Source organism: Syngnathus leptorhynchus, chromosome 5 (assembly GCF_054491065.1).
Source record: "Syngnathus leptorhynchus isolate UIUO chromosome 5, UIUO_Slep, whole genome shotgun sequence".
Taxonomy (NCBI): domain Eukaryota; kingdom Metazoa; phylum Chordata; class Actinopteri; order Syngnathiformes; family Syngnathidae; genus Syngnathus; species Syngnathus leptorhynchus.
The window spans coordinates 14,316,672-14,337,388 of record NC_141199.1 but is presented as its reverse complement, the minus strand read 5'-3'; the positions used below and the strand labels follow the sequence as shown (position 1 = coordinate 14,337,388).

Genomic DNA, 20,717 nt, shown 5'->3' with positions numbered 1-20,717 from the left:
CAAAAAGACAGGTACCGATGGAGTTAGACGGGTCTTTGCAACAGGGGAATGTCTAATTTGTATTAGCATTAAGCTAGCAGGGCTTTTATTTGAGAAGGTTTTTAGCTTTGTTAAATACACATGTAATTCCATTATTACATCAAGGCACCAGTGTATATTTTTGAATGACAACCACACTGATATTTGTGGCATGTGCGGACCGCACTTGCTGTTTTATTGCAATTATCATACCCCGAACGGATCCGAATCGAAAAACAATGTATGTGCAGGGTATCGGCAATATTGCAATTGTCCAAAGTCCATTTGCACCAAACACAGCTGTAGAGTGGTCACATGTGAAAAATCCGTACAGCATAAATAAGAAGACGTCGGCGGCGGCGGCGTTGAGGTGAAGACAGTGGTCGTTTACCCTGTTTTCAACTTCCTGTCACATCTGAATGCGTCAATTCGTCGTCAGTGGATTCACACTTTTAACAGGTCATGTTTTCTTGAGTCTTAAAAAAAACTAAACAAAACAGTGAAACGTATGCACGCAACTCATTGCGTCATTCTTCCTGGTGCTCTTTACAAAGCCTTGACAACATAAAAACTGGTCCGCGTGTCTGGTAAGAGTACAAATGTAAGGCATCGGTAACAAGAGGCAACTGGGCGACTCCTACCTATTTCGTCCCGCCAATAATTTACCCCAATTTCCTTCAGCCTGAGCCTATAAAAGCCCACAGATGTGGAAAACCTAACTTCAGTGTTACCCACATTCATTCACAGTGTTTTAACGAAACAATCATACAGGAGGCCGAGCGGGCCGCAGAACGATATCCCCGCTTCACTAGCAGACGTCCGAGACGTAGTCGAAGTCTAGAAAGCTGTCCTGGTCCTTGCGCGTAAGAACGCGAGGCTCTCGCGGAGGCGTCAGGGCCGGCTGTTCTGTCGTAAACTCCTCGTCGAAGTTGCTGACGTCTTCTTTGTCACCGATGGACGGGATGAAGGGAGGAGGCACCTTCCTCTGCAACAGGGCCTCCCAGTCCATGTTCTGAAAATTAAAAGGGATGTAAAAAAAAGTCAATAAAAGCGACGTTTTTGTTTATCTGTCGTTTACATGTTTATCACACTTTCGGGTCTTTCATTAAATCTTAGAGCCTGTTTGTTAGTATCTAGAATTCGAGGTGAAATTCCTCACCCTGAAGAAAGGCTGCTTCTTCACTTCCTCCGCATCTTTCTCACCGGAGCCCAGTCGCCTTTCCGGGTTCCTCCTTAGCAGCTGTTCACAGATGCACAAAGTGAGTACGTGTGTCACTAGCGTGAGTTGGTTTGTCACATTTATGTGTCATTCTCACTCGTCTCATGATAGCGATGGCCTCGGTTGAGAGAAAGCGCGGGTAGCGGACTTCGTCGTTGACGATGCTGTCAAACACCTCTTCTTCATCGTCGCCTGGAAATGGCGACTACAAAAAAACACAATGAAGTGGAAATGAGCAGGGTCGTATCGTAACGACATCGATTTGAAATTGATGAACTCGCTCGGCCCTTTAATCACGACACGAAGACGTTTATTAATCTATTTGTGTGTACTTCTCACCTCTCCCACCAACATCTCATAGATGAGGACCCCCAGGCCCCACCAATCCACTGCCCTGGTGTAGGATGTGTCAGTCAGGACTTCGGGGGCCAAAAACTCTGGCGTCCCGCAAAAAGTGCTGGTGCGGTCCCCGTAACCCATGCCTACGTGAAAGAAAAATTGTCCCCCGAATGATCACATGACCCTCATCCAACATGGCTCCGCATCCAGTGGTAATCAATTTTTACCTTCTTTACACAGGCCAAAGTCGGCGATCTTCACATAGCCGTCTGTGTCCAGCAGCAGGTTATCCAGCTTTAAATCTCTATAACGGGACACGTGTGCTAAATATTAATTTTTATATTTTATTTTATTTTTTCTTCAAGTGTTCGACTCACCTGTACACAATCTTATGCTCATGCAAAAACTGCAGTCCAAGAACCACACAGGCAGCATAAAACCTGAAATTCAACACATGATACTTTCATGCACTTAAAAGGACAGCGGCGCCATGAGAAATATATTTTCCATTAAGAACATCCAGCAAATCGTTTTAGTTACATACACGGCTCGTGGCTCGGTAAAGACGTCGGTGTGGATGTGCATCATCAAGTCGCCTCCCGCTGTGTACTCCATGACAAAACACACATGTTCTGGAGTCTGGAAGCATGCAAAGAGGTTGACCAGGAAGGGATGTTGCGAAATGTTGACCGTCTCGAAGATGCGCTTCTCACACATCAGACTAAATCAGGAGTAGGGAGGAAAAAAAAAAAAAAAAAGGGGATCAAAGTCTGGCAGGACATTCCATTAATTGTCCGATACAATGAACTACTCAAACACACCTTTCGACCTCGTCACGTGTTATAATATCGCCTTTCTTCAAAGCTTTGATGGCAAACATGGTGCCCGTCTTTTTGTACTCGGCCAACAGCACCTGCAGACGGACGTGTACGTTATTTCATTGAAGCTACACTTGAGACTAAAGTCCGCTGGCATACCTTCCCGAAATGTCCTCGGCCCAACACGGCTATCAGTCTGAAGTCTTGGAGGGACAGAGGGCCTTTCTTCCGCTTACTGGAGACGCAATGGAAAGTTTGACCAGACACTTATGGCACGTGGCATATTGTATAACGCGTTCCGGCATGCAAATGCATACCTGCTGATAGACGGGATTCGGACAGGGTGCTCAGGAGTGAGGTCTGGGGGGGTAAAGGGCTCGATGATTGGCGGTCGGTCCTGCCGGGGAAGGCGAAAGGAATGAAGGCGGGGGGAGAAGACATGAGCGGACATAAAAAGACTGGGAAACACAATGTCGAGACGTACGACACACACTCTGAGGCAGTAACAACCCTCCTTATATGAGCCTTTGTAGTATTTGTGGGTATGTGCTAACAATTCAATTTCATATTGTGAAATAAGTAGTGGAGTCAGGCAAGAATGCCAAAAAAAAAAATCCTTAAAACAGAGACAATATTCACTGCAATTTTCCATACAAATAACTGTTGGTGCTAATTCTGTCCACTGGAGGTCGCACTGATGCGAATTAATAAACAGTAGAAATACTCATCAAAGTCACTGAATATGGCAAAATGACAAACGCACTCACAGCTCCCTCTTGCCCCCCCCCTCTGTCTGTCTGTCTGTCTGTCTCACCGGTGTGTGCACTTCCGCATCTCGCTTGTAGTCGCCTCTTATCGGCGAGTCGTTATCCAGACTTAGCTTCTCCACGGAGATCTCCCTGAAAGCGCCCGACGAGACAGCGGCGAGAGCGACAACGGGGCACGGCGGCAGCAGAGGACGCACAAATGAACAGAGAGAAGACAAACAAGAGGAAGGTTAGACGTGGGGGTGGAGGCTTCCAACAAAAAGGGGGGAAAAAAGGTTGGAGGGTCGCTGATGGGTCCATGTAGATAGACGAGTGGCGGCCACATGTGCGACTCACCCGGAATTGAGCGCCAGGTTGTGTGCGCTGGGACTGTAGGTTCCCGAGTTGTTGGCGGTGGGAATGGCGTTTCGGAGAAGCCTCACCCACGTTCCGATGTCCACGTTCATTTGGCGAGCTCGAAGGAATGCCTTGCCTGGAATTATAAACAAACACAATGTTGGAAACACAATGTGATTAAATACACAGTGCAAGTGCGAGTTCCAAAGGGACGTTCTGATCTCTTTCATAAAAAAATAAATAAAAGTATTACTTTATTATAATCATAATACAATTTGCAGTGGACCTCTTTAAATGATGCAAGTGTACCTAATGAAGTGTCCACTGAGTGAGTGGCACATAAAGGTGTCAGTGCCTCTAATAAATACTGGAAATAAAAATTTTTAACCACTAGAGGTTGCTATTAGCTAAATTAAATTGACTAATGACTGATGAGGGGCCTAGCCGTCTTCAAATCTAAGCACCCTAATCCATCTCGTATTAAAATTCGACAAAAGATGTTCTCACCTTGCTGCTTGGAGAAGATCTTTTTCTGTCTTTGTAGGCGAGGGACTCTCTCAATAACCGGATTGAAGAATGTCACCTGGAAATCAAGCAAAATGATGAAAATTGCTTCGTGTAACTTGGTTCTGTTCCAAAGGCTTAAAGCTCTACCTCAGCTAACAGCAGACCCTGAGGCTCCAGCTCCATCTGAACTGTGTGCTTCTGGTTGTCTAGAAACTCTTCCAGCTTCAGGTACTTCACAGCGCACAGTGAGCGGTAGTCTTTCCAGTACACCGCAATCTCCATCTCCCTCGACTACAACATGCACGTCGACAACATAAGCAGCACGATAACATCCGTAGATTGTATCTTAGTTTTGTCTATGTTATCAAATTAAATACAGTTTTGCAAAACTGGCTGTCATTCATACTTATATTTTGTTAAGTTGGCATTAATTAAAAAAAAAAAAAGAAGTGACTGACCCTCTCCAGCTCCACAGTGAAGGTCTGGTTCCACGCCTGCTCCCCGACAGTCTTCCAAGCTGTCTGACCCACCACTGTGTTATCCAGCTTGAGCACGGCGCTCACCTCGGCTGCACAAACAAATCCAGAATACTTCGTATAAAAACGTAACATTCCTACACCTGACGCTGACAGGACCCAAGCATTCGCACATTTAACAAAGTCAGCTTTTTTTTTTTTTTTTTATGATTTGGTGTTGAGGTTTTGCGTAACCTCGGATGCGGCCCAATGTAAGGATTTCCTGTCTCACGATCAGAGAGCGGAAATGAAAAATTGCCCGGCTGCAACATCTGACAAGCCTCGCATTGACTATGATGTCATCCTTACACGAGAGCTCCTCTGTCTTGCTCGGCGTCTTCCCGCTGACTGAACCACTCCGGCCGTAGAGTGTCTTGTTGCCCCTCATGAAGGAGCGCGTATCCCCGGGGCTGTAACAAGGTAACATGACAGCGGTCCCCTTGTTACGCCCTGGTACCAACTCCAGCAACCCCACGCAGCCCAGCAGCTGCACCTGCAAGGTACCTGAACATACGGTGGAACCAGTTTTAAAATAAGCTCTCGCCTCAGGTAGGACCTCTTTCCGGTCTCATACCAGTGAGAGGTGAGGGCTTGTTGAGGGTGCTGTACTGGTTGTGTACGTAGGGGGCGCCATGGCGAGAACTGAAGGCCGGTGAGGAGGACAGCACCATCTCCTCTTTGATCACGTTGGCCTTGGGGTGGTCCTCAGGAAGCTCGGCCAGACGGTGGTCCAGAGAATCCCTTAGCAGGTCCAGGCGCTGAGAGGCTTCGCTCAGTCGAGATTGGGCCTGTGCACGGAGGAGATACAGCTTCAAGTTTTGCGGATGTTCACACATATTCGGGAAATGATCTTTGTCCTCAGTTACCTAAGCTTACCTCCGAAATGGCTTTCTTGTCCTGAACCTTGCTGGCCCCCAGAAGCCTAAGCACGTTTTTGGCTCCCTCAGCAACAGCATGTTCAACCCTATAGTGATGCCTCAGCTCCTCAATGCGCAGCTCCACCCCACACATGTCGTGGTTACCTGTCAAATGACATCACGTTACAATCTATCGTCACTACGCAGTCTTTGGTCATCCTGGACGACGACATCTGAGCGGCCTCACTTAGACGTGGTCTCTCAAGAGGGGGGCAATGTGCTCCCATGGAGCAGATAAGGCACAAGGGGGGAGGAGGAGGAGGTGGAAGATGATCAAATGCACAAAGAGCAGATAAGCACAGCCTTTGGCCAGCTGTTGAACGTGGTGGGTAAAAATACTAAAATGTCTATGATTTGTGAGTTGTTTAAAATTTAGTATGAGGGATAAGCTCGAGGAATTGAAGGGGGGGTTAATATGAGCGGTGGGAGTGGAGGTGGATTATGGGTGCTTGTATCTCCTAATAAGGTGTTGTGCCTTGAGAGCACGGACTCTGCGAGATGACCTCTTCAGGGGGTGTGGCGCCTGGAGACCGTCTGTGTACACGAGACCCACAACCTACTCCCCTGTGAGTGCGCGCGCTTCAAATGAACCAGAATAACTCGAGGCCGTCAATGTGGGAGCACAGCACGGAAGCAAAAAAAAAAATTAAAAATGGGAGCGCTGACGACATCAGTAGCTGAAGGCTCGTGATTCTGGATCACTACATTGTATCAAGCGAGAAAATCTGTTTGGTTTAAGAGATATGAATAGAAAATATTCAGATTTTCTGTGCCATGGAAAAGGAGAATGTGATAAATTGCATCGAGCAATAATCTAGTGAAATAACGAAATTATTTGAACGCTACGCTGACTTGTTAGAAGGCAAAAAGTTTTTCTGGATTCCCTTCCTGACACGTCTGTAGGGGGAGCACCGGAGCAAAAAAAAGTATGTGATGACTAAGCATAAAGATCAATATGGACAAAATTATTGGGTCATAAACTGCAATCTTAATATTTGGTGGCCATGGCTCAGTCATCCGGTAAGTGGAGGGTCAACTGTTTGATTCCCGCTCTGCCCGAGTGTCCTTGAGCAAGACAGTGTGAATGTCTGAGCGGAAGCTAACTTGCAAATACATACCTTGCCCGTCGTCGTTGTTGTGCTCGGTGGCCTGCACGGCTTTGCGGATTTGCATGCGGATGATGTCGATTTTGGTTTTACTGTCCTGCAGCATTTGCTGGGCCGTTTGCAGCATTTTCTTATCCTGATGGCACAAGCAGAAAGAGGCAAACATTGGAAGACGTCGACATTAGATTGAAATAACGATTCCAGATTGCGAGAGTGGCGTTCGTATTCGTTTGTGACTTGGTAAAGTACCTTGGTGGAGCCATTGGCGTAGATTGGGATCATGTTCTCAACTCCTTGCTTGACCTTGAGCTCAATGTTGAGCTGTCTCTCCAGGGCAGCGATGCGCTCCTTGTGGGCTGATGTTCTGCTCTTCGTCCCAGGGGACTGAGGGCATTCATCTGGAGCAAGAGAAAGGTTGGAGTTAAACCAAGATTGACACAACATGCAGAGAATTGATACGGCCAATCTACCTTTATTCTCATCTCCTCCTTTCACCACAATGTGAGCATCCAGTTCTTGGAGCTGGGCGTGAAGGTTATCTAGCTTGCGATTGGAGCACCTGAGCTGGGTTTCCACCTGAAGAAATCAACCGAGAGTTTAGAGAGCTTCGGTTGTGACTTCACAATTCTCTTGAAAGAAATGTCGGGCTTTACAGGGCGGGAATCTGTCTCGCTATCTGGACTACAACCATTTATCATTCCAGTGGTGGTAATTAACATATTTCCTCAGTGTGTGTCCCTCAAATAGACTCGGTCTCACAAATAGAATGTGAGTCATTCTCTAAATGTGTTTGCTGCTTGCACCGCTGATTTGTGAATGAATTTTCATAGTGACAACTTTTAGGCTCAAACGGACCTGCTGAGCGTTCCTCTTGTCCGTGGTGGCTCGGCGCAGGTTCTCCGCTCCTTCTTTAATCTTCAACTCCTTGCGGATTTCCCGACGAATCCTCTCACGCTGCTCATCCAGGAACTGCTGCACACTTGAGTCGGAGAAATCAGAGTTCTGGTCCAGACCAAGTTGCTCTAGTAGCGACAGCCCGTCCGGGTCACTCTGGAGGGAAGAAGAGTGGAGACGTCATTGAGGAAGCGATCATAAAATATAACAACACGTCGAGGGCTTCCAGTTTGGAAAGGAAAGGTGTTGATGGCGGGTTTGCCGGAAGAGGGAGAAAAGAAAACGCGGGCAGGACTGAGCGATGTCTAATGGGAGGAAGGAGATAGGAAGGGACAGATGGGGGATTTTTGAGTAACAACAGATAACAACTCAGTCTGTGTTTTAAAATCATACCAAAGATTAAATTTTACTCCTGGGCTCACCGAAAAGTGTATTTGAACTGTTGTGGAAAAAAAAAAATCCCCCCCCTGATAAGGACTGAGTAACATGAAAAATATTTTTGCTGACCAGTTAGCCAAAGACAGCAAGGCTAGCTCCGACCGTACCAACAGGTACTTGGAGTTGCGTCGATAACCACTATCGGACACGGTAAAATGTCCGTGTCGATAAAAGAAAAAAAAAAGATTGTTGCGTTTGTTCAAGTATGACCGCATTGGCCTTGTGAAAAATATCACAAAGCGGTGAAGACGTTCCAACTGAACCCAAACACTTCATCAGGAACACCCCGAGCGTTAATCACAGCCGGTCCTAGCGCCACTTGCCTTTACGGGAACACACAAAGCAAACAAACAAGCCGACAAAACGTCACCTCCGAGCTGTCCTCATCCTCATCGTCGCCATGCCAACACATAGTTTGCTCAGGTTTGATGATCCGAAAACCAAGAGGAACACGACACCTTCCTTCGATGCCCTCCTGAGCCCAAATGTGGACAATATGCGGCTGCTTTGGAGGTGGGGGAAACCCGATAAAAAGAGATAAAGAGAGGGAGAGTTAAGTGAGAGGGGAGGGGTCACGGCTCCTGAAGAGGATATCCGTCCCGAGTTCCAACACCAAGCGACTCAGGCCTTTCCTGTTTCCTCTGCAAACTTCACCGCCGTTGTCAGCAGAGCGAGAGAGAGAAAGAAAAGGGCGACAGACGCTCCATACATCAACATTTCCGTCCTGTTCAAGGTTTCATAAATCATTGTGGGAAGCCATCGCGCTCAGGTCGTGTAAAGTCAACGCTCGAGTTTGAAATCAGCGCATATCGGCATCCTTTTTTATTTTTTCTTGAGGGTGGAAATGAGGGAAGGATGTGTTTCTAAGTATTGGATCAAAGCCAGAGCGTAAAGTTGGGAGGAGGAAACAGTAGAAAACAATATTCAAAGAGAAAGTTCACTCCATAGTTTTGGCATGTCAAATTAAAAATTGTTAATCGTTAAAAAAAAAAAGATGGAAGGGAAAGCAACTTCCAGAAATGGAATAACAAGAGATTAATTGACCAAACATATAAACAACCGGGTGTAAATTTAAAAACTCACACAGCAAATGGAAGAAGAGATGTCAACTCTTTTACCCTCAGGTTGGCGACCCGCCGTTACCTCACCACAACAGTGACATCTCACGGCACAAATGACTCAGCTGATTTAATTCGACAGCGCGAGCAGCACGAAGTCGGACCAAAATGTGAAGTTATAAGTGTGTGAAATGGTATGTCACGATGAGGCCTGTTCCTTATGAGTGACGAAAAACATTCACTCAAGACTAAAAAGATGCTTCAGTTTTTTTTGTTTTGTTTTTTATTCTAGTGCCACGTAAGACATTTCGAAGCAATCTGTGGGGGATAAACAAACCTGCACAGAATGTCAAGTTGAATGACTGCAAGGCATAGATGCATCGAGAGAGTTTGAGTCCACCCAAAATAGATGAAACGAGGAGGACATGGGAATGGATGATCATTTGACTACATTTCCCGAAAAAAAACAACCCACAAACAAATAGTCGGTTGGGTGTCGGAAGGAGAATTTTTGCGGCCGTCGGGAAAGCTGCAGTTTGTCCAGCTAGACGAGCACAACCGTAGCGAGAGAGGCGGCGGGTGTCTGACTGAGTCAAACAAAGGGAGAGCATGACGGGGACAGGAAGAGAGGGAGGAGAGATGGATGAGGCCCCGCCGAGAGGGTCACGGGGTAGAAGCACACACCAGACAAATAAGCACCAAGGGAGGAAGAGATAGAAACGGGTGTCTAGAACTGAAACCAATCACTGGTCCGGTCTTGCAGATGCTAACGTAATAGCATGTTTTTTTTTTTGCTTCCCTTATAGTTTTAAGCTAGGCAACTTGGCTACAAAATGGCAAACTTGTCTTTGTGGACATAGTCACGGGGTGTGGCTCGTGACTGGATTATTTTTACAAAACATTGGTTTTGACTGTGCTGTAGATAGAAAACACTTTGTTGCTTTTTTTTTGGGGGGGGGAGTAGTCTTGTGACATTTGGCGTAGCGTGTCGTGAATCCGTGCAGGGTACAATGAAAACTCAAGTCAGTCGTGCATTGCTGAAGACTGCCTAGCCTCTCATTGATAATAGGTGACAGAAATGCTTTATGAGGTGAACTGATTGACAGCTGAGGACTGATTGACAGCTGTCAATCATACGCCAGCGAGTACATTAGCCCCAAGGAGCTATTTTATTGATAAGGATGACAAAAGTCCTGAAATTCTGTTTTCAGCGAGTCCAGATCGGAATGTACACACATCGGCCTCGGTGTGGAATGTTTTGCTCAACCAAGGTTCTATTTTCGTGAGGGCTTTGGCAAATTCTTACCTTGGATTTATGCGAAGGACACTGTGTGATTGCGGATTTCTGCTCCTCGCGTATCAGGGAGATTTAAACTGATAGGACGCTAAACTCGGCAGGATACGGCGGTAGATAGCGTTAGTCACAATTGGACGACTAATGAGCAGATACGGACGAGAGAAAAAATGATGACTAGGAAATTCTTTTTTTTTTTTTTTTGGTAATGTTACAAGAGGACATTGACTGTTGATTGTTACGACAGGTCTCGACTATCTGCCCAGAGACGAGCTGCACGGTGAGAGGCGGCATTATTAACTTAGAGCTGGAAACGGGTCAGCACAACTGATGAGCCTGTAGTAGCACTGATATGATGTCAGATCATCTTTGCGTCATTCCCCCCTGTGGAAAGGGGACTGGAGTCGCCGCGAGAGACTTCTACCTTGAGCCCAAACGATTGTCGTTGTGTGCAAACAGTGACTGATCGTTTTGGCATGTTTGTGTAACATCACACCGGGGAAACCTCTGCGAGCATTCCTGAGACTTCTGACTAGTGATGCTAGGTAAACTGTTTTCTTTCGAGCAAACTATTCCCTAGCTCCGGCAGAACAGAAACGGCGGGAAGCACAGGGGCGAAGAAGAGGACAAAAGAGCAGCCTGCAAACTGAACAACGTGGACAACCTGGGAGAAAAGACAGGTGGTGGTAGAAAAGATAGAGGGGGAAGGAGAGAAGCAGGAAAGGGGGGTGTCCGCAGCGCCAGAGGTCGCTGACTGATAAAAGGCCCCGTGAGAGGCCGCTGGCAGTAGTGACAAACATCAGAAAGGCGGGGAGAGGACCAAATAGGCCTCAGGAAAAGATGACAGCAATGTCAGGTTTCCCAGCAGGCTGCTATTACGCCGCGCAATGTTTCACGCCTAGCGTCCTTTCCATACGATTCTCCATCGCACATCACAATCGTAGTATTGTTCTAAAATGAACTTGTGGCCTCGGCCTGCAGACATGTTGCGGCCCGACAAGGAGTCACGTTTGACATGCTGGCGGTCCGCGTGACGGCCGGCGGTGTGAGTGATAAGGATGAGACCAGAGGAGCCGCTCAAGCACGGAAGATGAGATATTGGAAAATGAAACATAATCCCAATCTCGATTCTCAACACATGACATAAAACAAACAAAAGTGTAGAGGCGGCCGTTTTGCCACTTGATGTCAACTGAAAATGACATCACAGTCGCCATCTCCAATCACGACTCGGCTTCGGATATCTGGTCCATACTCGATTTGTTATCGTCACTGAAGTCAACACTGAATCATTCAGAAATGATCTGGGACCTTCTGGAATCAGTGAATAATTTGACACATCCTATTTTTCATTTTTTATGTGTATTCTTTTTTGTTAAAGTAATAAATAACGTTTTTTTTATTCTTGATTTCAATATTAAAATATCCAAGCCGTACTAAATATTTAGTGACAGTCCACCGATAAAGACATTGCTCACATTGAGTGTAGCCCGAGTTATGTAACGATTTAACAAAACCTCCTTGGCAAGCGTTTTCACTCGGGCTCGTTTCTCTTGCCAAACCGGTCATGCGTGTGTGTCATATCCAGTTAATAAAACTGTGTGACTCTTCTTCTTTTTGCCAAATACAATTCATCACTCGCACATAATCGGAACCTGCTCATATTGCTAAATTCTGTAACTCTAACAGAGCTGATCAAAACTGAACCCGAGGTGGGTAAGACGATCCTCGAGGGATTCAAAACATGCATGTGTTTGTCATTGTGGTTTTGTTTTAGGTGTGTCAACAGCTATAAAGACCAGTGGAGCAGGCCTGTGTAGCGCATAGGTGTGTTTTACAACACGTACCACGTTGAGGGCACCAAATAACGCCATGTCACCAACAGGTGTCAAAAAAACGACAGCAAAAACATCACGGGTGAAGGGTTATAATTTGATGGGATCTCCTCAAGGTTATGTAAATCATTTAGGGTTGATTGAATACCGTCCGCTTAGCGGAAGCGACGATTTAATTTGATAGAAAGGGGGGAAAAAGCATTTTTAGTCTATTACCTAAAAGCCAGATATTGGTGGACAGCAAACACTCTGTTAATTGTCCCATGACAGGGAATACAATAGGATGAGAAATAAACTGCCAAAAATGAAACCAAAGAACATTTTTACAAAATCATGATTATTTTTTGGGTATGTCTTTCTGCAGTACATGTGGGAAAGAGAATGCTTTGTGTTCTAGCTACAAACAATGACAGTAAAAGGAGCCAATGACTGTAAACAAACAACGAGGCACTAGCGATGTAGCAACTTTTAGGACATCTTGTAGCACATTTGCTACGACTGTGCTACACTAGTGCGTAGAAACAAATGATTTCATTTTAGCAAAACACTACATCTTTTTGCTCTTTGTGTCTTCTGTTATGGCTCAAGTGACTATTTTTGTGTAACAGAGGCTGTCATTTCATACTTGGGATCAGAAACAATGCAATTATTTCAATCTGTCATTCCAAAGTCTTTACTCGTGTGTGTGTCCTCAATGTAACTTGATCCGCTCACACACTGTTGAGACGAGGGAATGTTTGTAGGGGACTTTTCCTTCGCCCAATTATACAAGTCACACACAAACATTCACAACTCACTATTTAAATATAGATTCAGAGAAATTGGAAGACAGAGAGATACTTTTTACTATATGTCAAAGGTTACTTAAGCAATAACAATGATGAATTTTCAGCTATTTGAGTTTGATACGACCAACAAGCATTTTTCTTCTAATTATCCCCCAGCAGACGACGGCTCTTGAGGTTCAACTCAAATGGGAAAACAAAAGCGTTGGCTTTAGCGGGAGGGAAGGCAACAGCTGTACTTTGGAGAGATGGGAGGAGAATGAGTCAAGGAAAACAGGGTGGGGGTACGGTAACGCAAGAGTAACATTGTACAAAACTCAAAACGAGCCATCTGCACTCCAGTTCGGTCGAGATTATTATTGGGAAAAGACAAACTAAATACAAAATGGCTGAATATTGATTGCGTATCTTTCAAACTTTTTGTTTTGTTTTTGCAGCTGTACAAATGCGTTTGACTACTTTCAAGATAATTTTGATGGGCTCGGCATTGTCGCGTGACGAGGCTAGTTTTTACCAAGATACACGTGCGCTCACGGCAGCTGAGCTTTTGTGTTTGTCGAGTCAGCTCTGGGTAAGCGTGCCTCGCTTATCCTGTTAAGGCGGCCCATTGTTTTGTGCAAAAACTTTTTAACAGCAGTCCCTCTTTTGGAGGGAGGGGGGGGTCAATGGTATAAGCAAGAGGATGAACGAGTTACTAAATCAAGAGAGTCACTGTTTCTATTCCAGCATCCTGGCAAAAAAAAAAAAGAGTCAACGTTTTAACAGCCCAACAGCAACGGCACTGCGATCGAGGCATGTGGCCCTGGGCAGGGAAGGTCAAGGGTCAAGGTACGTCAAGGGGGGGGGGGGGCTGCTGGTGTTGACATGTCAAGCCTGGCCCTGCATGAGAATGTATGAACACTAAATGAAAGCCTTGCGCAGCTATAGGGGCACATTTTCACCTGGATGGATGCCTTTAGGAGAGCACTAAAAAAAAATAAGAGTGGATGAATGAGGTACTTCCATCAGATTAGTATCGCCTCACACAATAGGGAGCATTTTGGAAAGATTAGACCTTCTTCAGCATCAGGCAGAAAAGAGCTGTTTGTCAATCTGTTTTCTTGGCATCCATTAAATAGTTCAACTGAGAATATACAGTCTTCTGGCACTTTCTCACTGTTGGAATAGGATTGACCAAGACTTTAAAGGTCACTCAGGGTCTTTGAAAAGATTATGAGATGTTTTCATCGGGTGGGCAAAGGGAATGTAAATACCAACCAGGATGCGCAAACCTCGTTTAACGAGATCTTAAAGTCAAACACAGTGAGTGTAAGTCTTGATGCGCCATCGGGTTTGGTTGGTCCACTGGTGAGGGTGTGGTCGCCAACTGCCTCAGTCAAAGGATGTGGGGAAATGAACTGGCAGTGAACTGAATGCGAACTAGGTTGTGGCTGTCAGACAATAGCTGCTATTGTACTGCCATGGCGGCAAAGCGCTGTCGGCATCGGCATAATGCCCTTTAGACCCTCTGCCCTCGGGGGGGGCTGAGGCCATGTGAGCCTCGGAGGACGACCGCATCAAAATAATACTCTACGTGTGCGTTCCTTCGACTCATTTGCATTCATCTCGAAAGGGAAATGTATGAAGGAGAATTTGATCCGTCGTCAGGTGCTGAAGCTTTGCTGAGGATTGCGCATGCATGTCTGCCAGCAGGGCAGTGACGTCAGAGGCAAAACACGACTGTGTGCATATCTGTCTACTTATGTCATGGCATGGCCTTGTAAGGAGTACTCCAGTGCATTCCCTAGAGGACTCTATATCTGTGAACACAGACCACGTGAAAACATTACGCGAGAGACAAAATGACCGCACATCCATCAATGTGATGTACTCGCCTCACCTTGTATATTTTATGAGCAAGTCTGACATGACGGGGTGCTTCGACTAGAGGGTGTTTAATAGTGCTTTCCTGTGGGGCAAACAAATAACACGTCTGGGGAAGAGTGGAGATTTTGTTGTTTTTTTGGGGGGGGAAGGGAGGTACGATTATTGTGTATTTTCAGGGAATTATTTTCTTCAGGCAACTGATGAGTTAAACTGGCCATACAATTAATGTAGTTGCTATGCTATGCTATTTATTCAAGCTTACAAATGCATTTTCGTCTTAAGAGGGATTCAAAACCCTACAAAACGATCCGTGAACACAAGTTGGGTGGTTTCAAGTATAATAGAATATAGGAAGAAAGAAATATTTACTGATATTTACAAAGCATACTTTGCTCTGGCATGTTATCTTCCTGGAAGTATGACCAAAAAAAAAAGAAAAAAAGAAAAGAGGAACTTGTCTTCCATTTGAGTCCTGTAATGGTTTTAAATAAATTACCTTGGTCTTATACTGGTTAGAAGCCTGAATGGCGAGACATATGTATCCATTAGGCACATTTTCCAACACCGGTTGTTTTTCGTAGACCATGCAAATGCAATGGAACAACTCCATCCATGCCGGAACTCTTCTGCCTGACCCAGAAACACTACGGTGTCAAAGCAAAGCGTTAGGACCGCTCAAGTGGAAAAGTCACCCAATGTGAAGCTTTTAAAAGCAGCCTGATAATAGTCAAGCACGTCAGCAGTATAATTAAAATCAGACCGTCTCATTTTTACTACAACTCATGTGATCCGGATGCAAATAAAAACAAAGAAAGCCTTCATTAGCTCCTTGAACAGCTCCGCAACCCAAGTTGCAAACGAATCTCTCGACAAGTTGTGAAATGATACAACCCGGATTTAGTTTCATACTACAGGATCTGTCTATTCTTTGGTCATCAGTACTCAAGTTTAATCCTGTCTCAGTAGCCCTAAATTGTCTAGGTCCTACTACTAGAATTATGCAACATTGTTATTTCACCCCGAAAAGAATGACATACAACTTCCCCTCATTGCATCAACTTGCTGAAAAAAACAGATGAACTTGTTGCACAGTCCGCTGTGTGACATTTTTAGCTATGCTTAATTACTTGTTGCAACCCCACGTCAACACATCCATTTCTAAAACGTCATTGAGGAATGAAGGAAGATAATTCCACATTCTAAATCTTCCTGCTAGAGGATTTGCTATAAATGTCAAGAGGACTTTTTGTTTTTAGTCAAAACAGTAAAGTATGTATATAATTTACACTCAACACTATGTGGGCTCTGCGTCCAGGTCACAAACACAGAGGTGTCCTACAGTAAATTATTAATAAGAAACAAACTATCCATTTCCATGACAGACAGACAATTGCAATAGTGAACTATTATTTTCAGAAAACACAAAAAGCTTAATCAAATACTGAATATATCATTTAGTCGTATAATAGCAACATTTCATTGCAGGGGTAGAATTGATTGATGTGTTTAGCAGAGGTGGCTGGCATTACGAGATGTTTAAGGCAAAAATATATATTTTTTGTCAAAATATGAAGGTGAAAATATATACTTGAGTAAACAGCACATAACCTGGAGGAATTTAAGCAGGGCAATTCAAAGCTAGCGTTGGTCAACTTACTTGGACTGAGTCGTTGGCCATCGCGGTGCCTGTCGCCGTGTCGCTGCCGGACAACCTGTGCTCATGTAGGGCTTATCCTCCCCACGCCTCGCCAGTCAGCTTCGAGACAATGGCACAACAATGATGGATGTTGTCTCAACTTTGTCCTAACAGCCTGTTGACAAAAAGGCGGTCAAGAGGTAATCCTCGCCTGGGTGTGGACCCACCCTGTCGGTTGTTTTGCCGAGCTCCTCTACTCACGTAGTTTTTTTAAAATATATATATATAGTTATACAAACATATATACAGTTTAAAACGTGGTCGCTGCCTTTCCGTCTCACAGTAATTCATCCAATCCGAACAGGGGGGGGGGGGACATCCACAATGGCAGCATACAACAATGAACCCCACGAAAAAAATTTCAAAGCAGCCTACACGGCGGCGTTTCCGTTTCGCGCTGCCGCAAAAAAAAAAAAAAAGTCACATCCACGGCTACTTGTGAGTGAAAAACAGCGACAGAAACTGGAGCTTATTCTTCCTCGAAAGCTCGCTCACCGGTGACATCCGTGAAGCCTCACACACACGCTTCGCTCGCTGCCTCGCTCGTTTACCTCGCTCTCCTCTCTGGATCACGTGACACTCAGGACGCCGCCTGTCAGAACGTGCGTGCGCGCGCCCGCGAACACCCGCCGCGTTTTAAAACAAGAACAGGCGGGTCATGAACACGCAAGGCGCTTGCATCACGACGAAATACACGCTTAGAACGGCAGGCAGTGTTTCTTTCACTTGAACAACTATAACTCAAGGTGTTGTGCGGCCGCGCGCGATCCCGACACGGGCCATTCATCAAGGCGCGCGCAGCGGGAGCGCGGCCGGATGCGTCACGTGACCGGCGGGCTGCGTGGTTGTCAAGGCAACCGTTTATCAGTCATCTTTTGGGGTATAGGATAAAAAACATAATTTTATTATGCCTAAATGCATTGCTTCATTGCACGCAGTGCTTCTACCTAGATGATATAGTACTTTTTTCAAGCAAATTGTTATTTTATTTTTAATATTGTCATAACTTGACAATTATGGTTATTAGGCAAACGGATGATCCTACTGGGAATTTACCTTCAGTAACTGGTACAATAATATAATTATATAAATGAAAGCGCAACGTTTCATGTATATTTTTTTTAAATTTAGGATTTCATTAGATTCTCACTTTCACCTTAGTCGAAAGTTTTCAGTCGCTAATTGCAGCAAGAATCACAGTCTTCGTATAGAAATAGCACCAGGAGCATCTAAGGTAATTTTATTTTTGTTGTACGAGCATGAACATAAAAAAAACGTTACGCATCTAATTGCTAATTATGGGATTCGTTTTTCCAATTTTGGTCTCTTCTTCTGGCGGTAGCTTCGGCTATCACTGACCGCCATTAGTGGTTAGCTTAGCTATTACTATTAGCATCGCGAGCTGCTTCGTTACTCGTTCCTTCCTTTAATAATATTATTTTTCAATCAGACGATTTGTAAAAGCGTGACGACTATGTCAACGACCATCACAGATTCCGAAGCTAAAGAGGAGGAAACTCTGCCAGGAAAGTCGGAGCAAATACGGCAGGAGGTCGGCGGTGAGTGGGCGATCACCTCGGTTCGGTTGTCAGTTGTCATACAGGGCAATCAGTATTTATCAAGTTTCCCACTCTTTCTTTTCTCTTCACACTTTCTGTTAGTATTGTACACAATGCACATAAAATGATGGAAACGAATATATACCAGCAAAAACTTTTTGTGATTTTAATTAGTGTAAATGTGTGAAAGTTAGGAGTATTGTTATGACTCATAACACAACGTTCATCATCCAGTTATCCAGTTATTACTTAACAATCCCACTAGTATCTTTTCAAACAAACTTTTCAATTCAAACCCATTTTTGTGACACCCCGATCGTTCTCGGTCTTGCAGTGATCTTAAAGCAGGTACATGTAGGTATAAAACTAATATGTACAGGAGTGAACAAATAAGCTACAGTGACATACATGGTAATACAATCTTCTTTTTAGAGGCTCTTGCATCCCTTAGTGGCCATTCATTAACAAGCCCCTACATGCCAGAAAGGAGACTGAAATGGAACCTGAGGTCTATGAAGCCGCAGATCCAGGTTTCCATCAGCAAAACGGATCCAGCGCTCCACAGTGGTCATCCATCATCAAGTTCCTTCATTCCACAAAAGAGGATGAAACGGAACCCGGGGTCTATACCGCCGCAGAACCAGGTTTGCGCCATCAAAGCAGATAACCTGCACAACAAACCCGTCAAAGGGTAAGAGGTTTTGTTTGGATAGAAAATATACAAAACACAAAGAAAATACAATCCATCTGTGCTGTATACATTGTATTGCAGTGAGGCGAAAAAAGACAACGGACTTCAGGCTGCAGCTCTGAGGAGTTTCATTCACATATGTCAACCTTACTTTAACTTCCTGGAATCCACAGCCAGAACTTCGAGGTTGTCCACTGATACCAAGGTACGCACATAGACTAGATTCTAAGTTTGATGAAGGGGAGTTCCCTTCCTACGGCGAAATATGTACATATTGAATATACAGTTCTGCATGTGTGTTTTGTAGCATGCACAGCAGCTGTTGGAGTTCTCTCAGGAGATGTGTGATGTATTGGAAAATCTGGTGCTGACCTACGCCAGCCGCAAGCTTGTCACTTTGGATGAGACGGATCCTGACAAGTACACAGACAATTATTTTTCTCATTGGTCCACTTCACTCGTGTTTGACTGTAACGCTAAAGAGCCATTGCAACTCTTCTCTTGTCCCTCAGTCTGTCTCACTTCTGCATCGGCCACATAGAAATGGCTAAACTGAGCGTGACAGCGTTCCGCTACTGTCAGCCCATGCCATACCTGGCAAAAAATAACACCGGCCTGTTCAAGCACATGCGCTGGAACGTGGAGAGACTCGATGGAGCAAATGAACAAGCGACAAAGTAGTAAGTCTTATTTTCTTAGTCTTCCCTTACCCATCCACATTATTATTTGTTTTTTTAACATAAAATCTTTCCTAAATGTTTTCCCCCCCCCAGCTACTACCTGTGCTACGAGGATATTCCCGATATACACACAGATGGTGGCAAATTGGATTCCAAAGCGGGGCGGATGTGGTTTATTGGTCAGTGGGTTCAGGTGAAGCCTAACCCCGCCACAGAGAACATCTTTGACTGGTAAATTTGAAAGAATTTCTTTTTGTTATTATCACTAAACTTCAGTCATGTGTGCGCGGTGTTCTTTCTCCGAAAGACTTAAAGATTAAGTCAACTCCAGAATTTTCTTTCCAATAAGTTGTATGTGCTCCCACTTGTCTAAACACAGTATTCTGATTTGGTAGAATATGACTTAAGCAACAAAACGTACCTGTTTTGATCCATCTGAGTGGGCGGCCATTTTGCCACTTGCTTTGACATCACATTTGACAGCTCTCAGGTCACAACCAATCACCACTCAGCTTCAGAAAACCGGTGAGCCATGATTGGTTGTAACCTAAAACAGGCACCTGTGATGTCATTTTCAGTCGACACCAAGTGGCAAAATGGCTGCCTCCTGAGTTAGATACAAACAAGTGAATTGTGTCTGTTTAATTCATATTTCACAAGTAAAACAATCATCAGACCAGTATTGTTTGCTTCAGGGTGCTGTGTGACGTTCCGGAGGGCGCCTTTGAGAAGCTGCTGTCCGTAGGCAAACAAGAGCCGTCCAGCCGCACAGCCAATGACCAAATGCTGCAGCTGATCGAGTCTATGGAGAGCATGAACTTTCTGTTAGACTTGAGAATCAATCAAGAGACTTCAGGAGAATATCATTCTGGCGTAAACTGCAATAGTTTGGGACCAGGGGCATATGCAGAATATCAGTCATGTGAGGAAAACCAAAATAAGATCTCTCCATAAACAGAACTTGTTTTGTTAGACTGGACCCCGTTACAGTCACGAGTGCTCTGTCGTAGAATTGTTGACATTTTACATTGTTTGCAAAATTTATCCACAATATTTTGTCTAGAAATAATTAACATTATGCATGTTTGTAGTGCTCAGTGTTTGATATTTTGGTAATTGTGAAAATAGGAGTTTTGGACATTTTAAAATGTACCTTTGGTATTGTTGTTGTAAAAATTTTTTGTAGAGTTCTTATTAAAACGTCTACATGACACTTTGCTTTGGAATATTATTTGTAAACACAATTAAGCATTCCGCTCAGTGCACTTCACCTCAAACATTCCTTGTAGGTATTGTCGGTCATTCAGATTTCATAACAAAAGCATTACATCATAATCAGGATTAAAGTATATTGCTTCTTAAAAAGTAAGTGACCAAAA

The 20,717-nt window shown here is 44.6% G+C and overlaps 2 protein-coding genes across 13 annotated transcripts; one reads left to right on the top strand and one right to left on the bottom strand.

The window, feature by feature from the left end:
• Window positions 1-182: 182 nt before the first annotated feature.
• Window positions 183-18,606, bottom strand: pkn1a (protein kinase N1a). 7 transcript variants are annotated; one of them, XM_085912730.1, is made up of 23 exons: window positions 18,471-18,606; window positions 16,370-16,523; window positions 7,398-7,592; window positions 6,792-7,118; window positions 6,555-6,678; window positions 5,396-5,541; window positions 5,094-5,307; window positions 4,829-5,023; window positions 4,463-4,572; window positions 4,152-4,295; window positions 4,005-4,080; window positions 3,498-3,633; window positions 3,209-3,293; window positions 2,712-2,791; window positions 2,554-2,629; window positions 2,398-2,489; window positions 2,121-2,297; window positions 1,954-2,016; window positions 1,804-1,880; window positions 1,577-1,719; window positions 1,335-1,442; window positions 1,178-1,258; window positions 183-1,030 (listed from the first exon to the last, which is right to left on the bottom strand). In XM_085912730.1, the coding sequence occupies exons 2-23, from the start codon at window positions 16,388-16,390 to the stop codon at window positions 827-829; spliced, it is 2,874 nt and encodes a 957-aa protein (XP_085768856.1). In that variant the 5' UTR covers window positions 16,391-16,523; window positions 18,471-18,606; the 3' UTR covers window positions 183-826. The 7 variants fall into 7 exon arrangements, with proteins under 7 accessions (XP_085768856.1, XP_085768854.1, XP_085768855.1 ...); XM_085912728.1 differs by lacking the exon at window positions 18,471-18,606 and adding an exon at window positions 16,904-17,166; XM_085912729.1 differs by lacking the exon at window positions 18,471-18,606 and adding an exon at window positions 16,960-17,166.
• On the top strand, window positions 17,112-20,549 carry LOC147057123 (UPF0575 protein C19orf67 homolog). 6 transcript variants are annotated; one of them, XM_085912736.1, is made up of 8 exons: window positions 17,112-17,642; window positions 17,859-17,967; window positions 18,451-18,658; window positions 18,740-18,863; window positions 18,966-19,078; window positions 19,171-19,338; window positions 19,432-19,569; window positions 20,034-20,549. In XM_085912736.1, exons 1-8 carry the CDS (start codon window positions 17,499-17,501, stop codon window positions 20,290-20,292), a joined length of 1,263 nt encoding a protein of 420 aa, XP_085768862.1. In that variant the 5' UTR covers window positions 17,112-17,498; the 3' UTR covers window positions 20,293-20,549. The 6 variants fall into 6 exon arrangements, with proteins under 6 accessions (XP_085768862.1, XP_085768861.1, XP_085768865.1 ...); XM_085912735.1 differs by having other exon boundaries at window positions 17,113-17,642; window positions 18,400-18,658; XM_085912739.1 differs by having other exon boundaries at window positions 17,115-17,642; window positions 17,902-17,967; window positions 18,400-18,658.
• Window positions 20,550-20,717: the final 168 nt, after the last annotated feature.